Source organism: Musca autumnalis, unplaced genomic scaffold, assembly GCF_047663935.1.
Source record: "Musca autumnalis isolate F117 unplaced genomic scaffold, ASM4766393v1 scaffold_4, whole genome shotgun sequence".
Classification (NCBI taxonomy): Eukaryota; Metazoa; Arthropoda; class Insecta; order Diptera; family Muscidae; genus Musca; species Musca autumnalis.
The window spans coordinates 181,005,868-181,017,940 of NW_027411977.1; the positions used below are offsets into that span (position 1 = coordinate 181,005,868).

At 34.0% G+C, this 12,073-nt stretch overlaps 1 protein-coding gene across 2 annotated transcripts in view; it reads left to right on the forward strand.

Annotated features, from left to right (window-relative positions):
- Positions 1 to 5,094: 5,094 nt before the first annotated feature.
- The window catches only part of LOC141400711 (uncharacterized), an 84,654-nt gene continuing 77,675 nt past the window's right edge, over positions 5,095 to 12,073 (forward strand). For both annotated transcript variants that reach the window (XM_073980155.1, XM_073980156.1), the window contains exon 1: positions 5,095 to 7,243. In XM_073980155.1, coding sequence (XP_073836256.1) covers positions 7,165 to 7,243 — 79 coding nt within the window. In that variant the 5' untranslated portion in view covers positions 5,095 to 7,164. The remainder of the gene's footprint in view (positions 7,244 to 12,073) is intronic.

Below are 12,073 nucleotides of genomic sequence, written 5' to 3' on the forward strand. Positions count from 1 at the left end.
CTGGCATTATTGCAAATTACGTGGAGCCTCAGCGTATTAATTGTCCAATTTGATTTTTATACATATGTATATTGCAGCATGATGTCGCTTAGCCACTTTTTGCAAAATGTACTCGGAGTCGCTACCGTTAAAGTTTTTTTTGAAAAATTAAATTTGGTGAAGGCGAAGGCGCCGGCCAGGCAACATAAAATTTTTAATGGTTGTAAAATACTCTCCTGAACAGCTTTTTTACAAGTGGAGTCTCAGGACACCCCGTTCGAACGCGGTGATAAATTGTAGGTCTCATGCTATTGAGCCAATATGAATCGGGGTGCGCTCAATAATATGAGGAATTGTTTGTGGATAAATTATTTTATCATTACACTATGCAACACTGAAAAATGCAAACAACTTCTAGTATGAATTTTTTGAAAGTACATATTGAGGCTACAAAAACCCTAGTAGGGTTTTGATCTGTCAGATCCAGTTCGGGTTTTATGGCCTCATATAAACCGGGCTAAAAATACAGTTTTTTGCATTTATCGGGCCTTTATATCAGAAACGATTAGAAACTTGGACTTGCTTGCTGTCTTTGGCAATATTGTAGCCCTAGAACTTATCTTTTGAACAGACCACATAAGAAAAACTCCATCTAGGGCATCAAAATCGATAAAATATAGAAAATTTTACATAATTTCTGAAATTCTGGTCAGTATCAGTTAAATTATTGGGAGTTGAACAAAGTAACCTTTCGCAAAAACCTTCCAAATAAAGTTCTCAGCAATTATTCAGAATATTCTGAAGCTCTAAAAAGCTTACTTGATATTGTTTCAGTGGCATTTTGCATCATATCTTTTACAAAACGTATTTCAAACACAGTTCACACCAACAGTTTATTCTCGCATTTCTGATTTCACCACATTATTGACATATTTATTAAATCGACGTTGAAAAATATACTGAAAACAACGTGATAGAGGTATTTTACAACAATGTCATGTTCTGAAGAGTTGTGTATTACATTCTAGCAAATATTTTTCCAAAAGAAAACATTAAGAAAAAATTAACGGTTTTGGAGATATGGTGCGAAATGTATACAAATTATGGAAATTTTCGATATTTTATAAAACTTGAGGCAATAAATGTTATTTTTCGAGTTCATTATTTCTAAAAATATTTTACTCTTGCCCTTATCCACAAATTTGCTTCAGAGGTCAGATGAAGGTTTAAATAGGTTTCAGAGGTATAGCCCAGCATTTCTTTAAAACGTCAATATTTAACCATGTTAAGATGGGGCCATAAAATCCAAGATGGATCTGATATAACAAAATACTACTAGGGGTTTTGTAGTTTGGGTCTGTACTTTCAAAAAATCCTAAGCTCAAATTGTTTGCACAAGATTACCTTTCAAATGTTGCACAGTGTTATTTATTCTTGATGTAAGAAAGTTTATTTGTTAAATAAACGAATTTGATGTGCTAGTAGCTAATTGCAGGGGTAGTGGTGTAGGGTATCACATGGTCGGCCCCGTCCGACTATAGCATTTGCTTATTTTTCTTTTTTTTTTTTTTTTTGAATACTCTTTTTGAGAGAAACTTCCAAAAAAACTGAATTACGTCTTTATGCCATGTAATTTCATTCTCAAATAATAAAGGGTTTTGGAATTTTGTAATGAATATGGTAAAAACCAAAAATGTTTTACAATCTATGAATCCGAGTTTCACCCTTTCAGAATTCGCGAACTGTTAACAACTGACGGCACACTTTGGCCGCTGAGTGTAACATCGAAATATGCATAGTAGGATTATGATTATTTGACCTTTTTTCTCCAAAATGATTTCCTGTAGTGACAATGAATGAACTTTTGTCTATTAATGACTAAAATAACGTTTATTCCATTTAAATATTGAAGAAGGTCACGCACAAACCACTTTGAAAAAATTTAATTTTTTTAGATTTTATTTGAAATTTTGCCTATTTGGGCGAAGATCATTTTTAATGATTTTTATTAATTTTCTCGTTTAGAGTTAAGCTTGATGATCGGAAATTTTTTGCAAGTGAAAAAAGAAAGCCATGGATTCGAACCCACACAGTTACCAAATTACGTTACCTGGTTTCGCTGTTGGTTAAGCAGCTCTTCAGACGTATCGACTGTCGAATGGCTTCTCTGTCCTAGAACTTTTCGTTTTCCAATGCAAATGTGTTTTTTTTACTTTGTTAAAAAATTATATCTTTGAAAAAAGGCGTTTACGATATTTTAATGATTCTCAGAATTAAAGAAAATTAGTGAGAAACAAATATTGCCAGTTTGGTTATCTCGTGTGACTCTAAAGTTTATTTTCAGTTATATATCTGCTTAAATTGACTTCAAAAAATTGGCCATAATTCTGATAAATTCAAATCATTTAAATCATTTTGTGTGTGAACTTTTTTCACCGAATCACCTTATAATTAAGATTTTATGTAATCCAAAATCGGATGCGTATCAAATGATTTTAACTAATCCGTAAATGACAGGCTTTTTAATTGTCATATTTTATGACTGATTGTAATTTCAATATTACTCTTATTTTCCTATCAGTAAGCAACTATTGGCTATATCACACCATATGCTTTTTCACATGTATGTTTTCACTTTGGGTATACTAACATACAGACCAGGGGCTCAATTCTGTTTCTATGATAATGTGAAATGAAAATTTCATAAAGGAGAAAACTGTCAAATGAAAAAAATTATAAAGAAAATATTTTTCATTTCAAATTTTCATAGAACGAGAATCCAACCCCTGCCTTATAAAATTTTTCATTTGACATTTATTTCCTTTATAAAACTTTTCATTTCAAATTTTCATAGAAAAAGAATTGAGCCCCAGCTGATGTCATACATGTGACAGCAAACATATTTTTTGATGAAGTTTTAGTAGAGTACATTACTTATAGTATTGGATTTTTGCGAAATAGTTGGAGAACTCCCTGATGTCGTTCCTTGGTAATGGCATCAGTTGAGAACGGCTGGACCGATTTGGATAATGTTTTTTTGTGAAATATTCGCCATAACCCGACTTGGGTTTTCAATTTTAATCTTTTCTACAAATACTACTGAACTTATTTTCCTGAAATTGTCATGGAGTGTACAGGGATGACACCCGGTCAAAATAGGCTCCAAATTTAGTTTCGGAGGGAGCGGGGTACTTCCCCTATATCCAATTTTTAAATAATGCTATATTTAAAATAATTACGAATGTATCAGTTTGGAAATTAATTTGCGAGTCAGTTGTGATTGTGCTTACCGCGCCTACTTTTTTCAATTTTCATTTCAATTTTGAATTTTCAATTTAAAGTTTTTTTTTCGCAAAAACTACTGAAGCGATTTTCTGAAATTGTCAGGAAAAACAGGCTACATATTTTGTTAAATTCGAGGTACCTCCCCTAAGCGATATTTTCAAAACACGCTATATTTGTTATATGTATATTTATATTTTATGAATTCGGAGGAGGTTACCTTCCCCACGCATTTCTTTTAAACGCTATATGTATAAGCAAAACTTAAGATTATATCGGTTTCAGCATAAATTTTGGGAGGCAATAGGGTTGTGTGTATCCTAGCTACATATTTGGAGACAAAATGCCGGACCACGTCCACTTTTTAATAGGTTATTACTTGAAAACTGATGACCATGCCCAGTCTTTTCATTTCAGTACATTATTTTTCCAAAATGACTGAACCTAAAATATTCAGAAAATGTTCTGGACATTCCTGAACAAAATGTTCAAATGCTATGTGGTCCAAAAATGCTATATATTTGTAGACGAATTTCGCGGGTCTGTTTTTTTTATAATTGCTATATTTGCTGAACTTATGAGTGCATCGGCTTGCAAATTAATATTCGAGACAACAGTGGTTGCGCCCCTGATCAAGAAAAACGATATACATATTTGCAAATTCCCTTAAATGGTGAGGTTCTACGGTCCATCAGCCGTGCCAAACTAAAACATATACATAGGTAAGTCTCAATAATCGGGAGAATTCGACTTAACCATTTTTTTTTACTTTTATAGTTAAATCGTTTTAGATTAAAGACAGGGGACATGGACGTTAATAAATCCTAAACAGCATCAGTGGGCGAAAAAATCCGACGAAGTCCGCAAGAGAAAAGAAATGTTACAGACAAAATTTAAAATCTACTCGGATTGACATTGGACCAAAGAAGTGAGGTAGAAAATACCTATTTTTGAATTGTCAAGAATAAAGTCCATACAAAATTGGCATTAAAACTCATTACGATGGGCCAGCAACGCGGACCGGGGTCTGCTAGTAATAAATATAAAGTGATTTCCATCAGTTAAGATATTCTACTCCTCCAAGGTTTAAGCCTTGACGTGAATAAAAGCTTAGTACTTTGATAAACGAATGGAAACTAATTGTTCCAATTTACGTCAATACAGTTGGTGGTGGAAGTCATAAAAGATCCGACCGAACTTAACGCCGTTCTTACATGTTTTGGTTTGCGGGAACAACTCCATTATGAGTTGTTGCACTTTTGCCGAAAACAAAGGCAATAGTTGAGCAAATTGTTTAGGAAATGAATAGTGTCCAACTGCAGTTTATCTTAATGGGGTAATTTAATATTACATACATATACATACATATATGTACATACATACATACGTATGTAGTTATTTATCTAGAAAAGAGAGGCCAACTTAAACAGCTGATATAGATTCACTCAAGAGCAGTAGCTTTAATAGTAACAATAAATATTCCTCTGATTAAAGGAAAAACAGCTGATTATTTTATTGGGGTAGCTGAAGAAATGGTAAATCTCACAGATGTTGGAAACATCTGTTTTTCGTTACTTTAGCTCAGAGACCCCCCAAATCCAACAGTAGCTTATAAACAAACAACAACTGATTTTGAGTGGATACTCAGTGTAATGTGAGTGCGAGAGAAAAAAAATGACAGTAAAATTTTCTGCTGGCAAAAACATGCGCTCGCACTATTTTACATGTGATGCCATGCGCTGAGCTGCACACTCTGTAACTGACTACACTCCATTAATGTGCTGAAACCTCAATAAGGAAATGTATAAAAACCCAGCATAGCAACCGGCCGGAATAGTAGCTTTGTAGCACTGCTGGCAAACGCGAGGTGAGCAAACTAAGGGCGAACGTTCACACACGACCAACAATAAAATTAGGGCTCAACTTTTTCGCCTTGACGAAATTAATCCCAAAGAAAAAATTTTTCGTTGCGTATCAATGAAAAAAAGCGAAAAAGGAATATTAGGAAACTTATAAAATTTCGTATCAAAAACCAAATTTTGTTTTGTGTAATTACCGTTATATGTAGAGTGTTTGACGACGCGTTTGACATTTTGTGTAAAGGAAGAGATTCGTTTAGTTTATTGCAATATTTTGTATGTTTTATTTATGTTTATTGTTCGCTGTCATGTCTGTGTTACACATGTTATGCCTTCGAAGAATTTATGAATAAATTGATGAAAGACCCAAGAACTGAAAATTCCCTAATTTAACATTGATTAAATGTACAAATCTGCAATAATGTTGTTTTTGTGTGTTTGAGAAATTTTGCTGCAAAAACTCAATCAAAAAAAAAAAAAAAAAAATTAACATTTGCGACAAACATTCTTCGCTCTTTGCTCCGCTTTCCTTTGAAAATTAACCAGTGAACAAATAAAAGAGGCTGTACTGCAACATTAGTTAAATTGACTGCAGTCCGTCATAGGCTGCCAGCCCCTAGCAACAAAGTAAAAAAGAATTAAATTTCCCATCATTCAAACACACACACGCCAGGCCCCAATCTACAATATTTTCTGCCATAAACGCGAATAAAACAAAAGCCCAAAGAAGTTCTGTGAAAAAAAATTCAACATTACCATAGCAGACAAGCAAGCTTTCCTCTATATTTGTGTGTGTGTGCGCTGTACGAACGTGCGTTTTTCTTGGACTGATTACTAGCAACTTTTATTTTGAAGACTCTTGGGAAAGAAAAACCTCCAACTGTGTTGCTAGCAAAGAAGGCAAGAAATTGCATTTTCACGCGTTTGTGCCTGCAGTTAAAACACGAACGAACAAAACTACTATCATCAACTGTGGAAAAATAAAAAAAAACTGAAATAGTTTCCTGCACTCTTTGTTTTCTCCATCTACTTTCTTTGTATTGGCACAAAGAATAATTGTCAAATAAAACTTACAACGAAATCTGAACAGAAGAAGAATATCAAAGTACAAAGAGGCCTATAATAACAGAATAACTATTGGGGCCCCCATATCTCCAACACTCGTTCGCTCAATCTCATGAGTAAATGAGAAGTGTGAGTGATATCTTATCAATTCGCAGAGTATATGAGCAACTCCATCATAACACAACTGGGTTTTTATTATTGGCGTCTATTCCCAGAACTTCAAACACAAATGTAAAAAATTAAAACATTTCAAAAATATAATATTGGAAAGTCAAAAGAAAATACGCCGCTCCTCTAGGATCCCCAACGGCAAGAAGAAGCTGAAAAATATATGTAATTGTGATAAAATCCCTGAGCAAAATCATTTCTTTTAATTATTAATTACAAGTTTATCTTGTAATCGCATAACACTAACCAACCAACACACACAAACGAATCGAGTATAACTCAAGGTTTCATTTTAACTCCCTCCCTTTTTGCTGTTCGCGTATAATTTAACAATCAACCGCCAATCAGTCAGTCAGCATCGCAACATCATCAGCATCATAATTGGACGTGGTTATTGCAACTGGCCCCCAAATCAATAAACGCCGCCAACACGTTACCGCCAAGTCCCTCAACAGAAACTGCTGTAGAAGCAACCGCAATAGATGATCAATGTTTTTATAGCACAAGCCCCCCCAACAGTGACGCTGCTTTCATTACAAATTCCCGCCGCCACCGTCGTCGACGGCATCATTCCATCCATCACTATCACTATTCATCAGCGACACCGGCATCTTTGTCGCCACAACAGTCTCCACCACGATCATCGTCACCGCCGCCACCACATTTAGCGTCGTCCATCGACAACGGTAACAACAACGACGAGACTGCAACAGAAGCAGCTTGTGCCGCCGCTTCCCATCTATCCACATCAGCTCCACCATCATCGCGTAACGTCCTGATCGGTCTGGATAACTTGTTTTCATCACTTCTTATGAAAATGGAAGTACTTTCAGTACAAAATCATCTACAAAAGCAATTTGGCGTAATCGGTTCAACGAAAGTTAAGAAAGGTGAGTGTAAGATTTATGTACATATGTATGTATTTAATATATATGTACATATTTAAAATGTACATATTATTTATACGTAAATACATATCATCGGTGCCATGCTTAAGTGTTCCATACGGCATTTTTTACTTTTTGAGATATAGGTGGTTTCTAGGGGTTTTCGTATGCTCATTCTGAATATTGCTTGTTCTAGTTTCCGAGATATCCACTATTCGACGCCAAAGCTTAAGTTTTTCTCAGGTGAGGAATTATTATTTTAATAATTACAAGTTTCAAAACACATTTCAATACAGACATTTTGAATTTATTGAACCAAAGAGGGGAACATTTTTGGTCACTTTGTTCCAAGTGATTTACAAAATTTTACATTTGTGTCACAAGACAAAAATTCTATTTAAAAAAAAAAACAAGTAAGAAAAACGTTAAGTTCGTTTTTAAAAAAAATTCTCTATAACTTTTATTTTCCAGTAGATATACTTCTATATTTTTTCAAATATGTTCTATATGCTATTATTAATTATTCAAGTAAAAATTATGAATATTTTGTTCAGTAAGCTTCACGCGGTTATGAAGCAAGCAAACATTAAAATGTGATTATCTCAAAACGGGAAAATGGCATATGGAACACTTAAGCATGACACCGACGACATGTTTGTACCTATTTATTCATGTTAAATCGTACCCCTGGAAATGAAGTACATAGTTATTAGTGATGAAAATGAAATACATAGTTATTAGTGATACTCAGAAGATCTTAAAATAAACATTTTTGTGAAGCAGTGAAATGTCATTGAAATCGGAAATTTTGAGAATTCGTTGAAAATTTATTTTGTGCCAAAATACAATACAATCCCAATAATTTGTAATGGCTCGCCATTATTGCGCATTATCGAGGTTCTCACTGTTTTCAAGGAATACCACTGTTGTGCAATGATGACCTAACATGCCCAAGTCGAACACTGAAGGTCCATAGTTCGAATATCAAACCAGAAAACAATACATTTTTAAGCACACAGTGATTCAAAATTCGATTTTACTGGTCCAAATCCCTATATGTTTTCGTCGCAGATTTCAAAAATATTGCTTAGACTTGATAGTAAACATATTAACACCAGTGTAGCCGTAGCGTGGACAAACAAATAGGCAAACATTTTGTTATTCCCTCCAACATAAGATGGAGAGTATAATAAATTTTGGAGTATAATAACTTTGGAATCCATTTTCCTGGCCAAAACCCCCAATTTTTTGTCGTCACCGATTGTAAATTTCTATATGGGATTCGATAGTAAACATATTGGAACTAAGGAAACAAAAAAATTAAAAATATTGGAAGGCGCGGCACGGTGCTCTCGAATCAAATTTAAATGGAAGGTGCTTACACCTGGGAAGTTTCTGAAACTACAATGTTCATAAATAAGAAAAATCAAAAAACAAAAAAAATCGCCAGAGCGCTTTTTAAATAAATCGCGATTCATGTTGACATTTTTAGGGGTTGTTTAGGTTTTCACGATTTTGTTTAGAAACCGCAAGTCGTAGCTATGAAAATTCTCTACAAGATTTACCTTAACGGTATTTTCGTAGGTTTTACCATTTTTGAGATATTGAAGTTCAAATTGGGACAATGCACTGACTGTATCGCCCCCTTATGTCATGAAGGGTGCGCCTTAACTAACTTTTAATGAAAACCGCTTACAAAGGGAAGTTTTTGTGAATTCTGAAACAATAATGTTCATAGATGAGAAAAATCCAAAAACAAGAAAAAATCTCTGTAGGGATTTTTAAATAAATCGCGGTCAAAATTCACATTTTTAGGTGTTTTTTAGGTTTTCACGATTTTGCTTGGAAACCGCAAGTCCAATCGAAATGGAGCTAAAAAAAATCTAGTAGCTGTGAACATTTTCAACAGGATTGACGTTTTTGATTTGTTCTCAGGCTATACCATTTTTGAGATACAGAAGCTCAGTTTACATTTTTAGGTTTTTTTGTTAGTGTTTCGCGATTTTGCTTGAATACGGCAAGTCTTATCGGCATGGGACCTGAGAAAATATATAGCTGTGACAATTTTCTACAGGACTGGCTTATGTAATTTTTCCTAAGTTGTACCATTTTTTTAGAAATATAAGTTTAAGTTGGGAAATTGCAGTCATGACATTGTTTTATAAGGAGACGATACAGAATTGAATTGAATTTGAATTGTCCCAATTTCAACTTCTATATCTTAAAAGTTGTAAATCCTACGAAAATACTATTAAAATCAATATTGTAGAGAATTTTGATATCTACAACATTTTCTTTATTCCTATTTTAATATGACTTGAGGGTTTCAAGCAAAATCGCAAAAAACTAAACAACCCCTAAAAATGTCAACTTAAATTGCGATTTATTTAAAAAGCGCTCCGGCGCACAGTGTCCCCACCGTGGCCAAAAATGGTAAAAACTACATACTTCGTTGAACAAATTTATTGATGGGGAGTGATAGAAAACATATTAATGGGGAAGAATCTGAATTTTGGTACTGATACGTGAAGTAGCTTTTGCTATATGAGGATTTAAATCCGACAATTTTAGTTAATACGTATTTTTGGGTTTTTTTTTTTTCTAAAATTAATAAATTATATTATGCGTTAATATTTAAAATTTAAAAGTAGCAGTCGCAGCAAAAATGGTTCCTAAGTTCTCTTGGGATGTAATAAACTTGGCTACACTTTTGTTTGCATGTAAATATTAATCATATGGTGTTTACATTTACCCAAACATGTATTACTAAGTTTATTAATTTTCTGAAGCAAATTTTAAATTGAGTGGAGTGGGAAAAAAATTGTATAAAAGTGTATATCGATATTTTCTGCTGTATGAGTAGTAAAAAGTGAGTACTTCAACTATATAGAGGTCCCAGCTGCAGAGGTTTGCAGACGAATGTGTCATTTCTCTTTTTCAGCGACCACCTCACTGAGAGAATACCCCCTTTTTTAACAAATCGTTTTGCGGTGTTGGCTATAGCGCGAAAACGAATGAACCGATCATCATATATTTTTGTGGACTTATTAAGTACCTAATAATATTGCTTTAAAACGAGAGAATTTTAGAAATATAAATTTTTAAAAAAATTGTGAACAGCGAAAATCATAATTCGATTTTTTGCAAAAAAATTGACAGCATTTTGACCACTAATCGGTCAAAAAAAAATTTTAAAGGAAATTTCTCATATATAAAGACAAGAGTTTGATATAATCAATATGCTCACAAACAATTTGTAGACTAAACACCAAATTTCAATCATATCGGGTGGATATTGAGGCCACAACACTCAAAATACCGAAAATGAGGAGGCACGGTTCTAAGGGAGCTATAGGAAGACGAGGACCTATACCGACATATTTCTGTTGGAAGGTTATAAGTCCCCCAACGGAGACTTAATACCAATTTTCAGCCATTTCGGTGTGATAATCATGCTAAAACCTCCAAAATACCGAAAATCGGGAGGTACCGTCCTATGGGGGCTATATGAAGGCGTGGACCTATGCTGACAAATTTCACGGTGAAGGTATAATGCCCCTTACGAAGACTAAATACCAAATTTCAGCAATTTCGGTGTAATAATGAGGCTAAAATCTTCAAAATACCGATAATCGGGAGTTACCGTTGTATGGGGGCTATATCAAAACGTGGACCTAACCCTACAATTCTCAGTTGGAATGTTTGGTACCTCTGCCGAAGACTAACCACAAAATTTGAATACTTTCGGTTGGTCATTGTGCCTAAAACATTCAAATTACCGAAAATTGGGAGGTACAGTTCTATGGGGGCTATATCAAATCGTAAACCGACCAACCCAATTTTTTGTCTTAAAGATTGCAGGTCAATAATAGGTACGTGTACCAAAATTGATGCACCTACGACAACTCCTTCTATTTTTGGCCACAGTTATTATGAACTCGCGACATTGTGCGGCGTTTTTTTGTTTTTTGATTTTTCTCATGAACATTGTAGTTTCAGAATCCAGGTGTAAGCACCTTCCATTTAAATTTGATTCAAGAGCACCGTGGTGGGCGTGGCGTGCTCATAAAAACGACAATTGTTTTCCCAATAGCTATTTCTCAGAAACTATAACAGGCATTGTGTTCATTGTTTTTTGTTAGGTAGGTAGAATTGTTGCCTTTAATAAAGTACCGTATCGTTTACACGACGTGAGCTTTTTTATTTATCCACTTGTACAAAATTTTAGTGAAATTACATTTTAGTGGAGTAGAACTTTTACGGAACAAATGGACCAAGGTTTGGTATTCAGTGAATACTATTCACAGGAAGATGCTCGAGAGTATCCTCTTACCCGTCAATCTACGTCCGTTTAACATTTTTTAAAATTTATTTAATTTAAATTTGTTGTAAAAATTAATTTCAGTTGTTAATTAATAATTACTGTTTTTTACCCAGATCGACAGTTTTTAAGTTTAAGAATTTTAAGAAATCCCAAGATGTAGTTTTTTCTTAATCTTTTGAACAAATTTTAATTTTTTATGAAAAAAAAAATTATTTTTTTATTTTTTTTTTTTTTTTGGTTTTTTATACCTCCCCCACAAAAGCTCAACATTTTTGTTAATGTGCAGTTTTGGATCTGTTCGAAGATCGTTTGGAAACTTACATTAAACTAGTCCTTGTGGTCCTGTTTGCATGCTTCCTGACGTAGTGGTCCAAAAGCTCTAAGTTATACGGTGAGCAATATTTAGCGCGATATCTATTGATTCGATATTATCAATGGATGAATGTTTTAATTCACACAGCAAAGCCGACTTATAGTTTTTTACTTGTTTTACGGGTGCCACCGTGGTG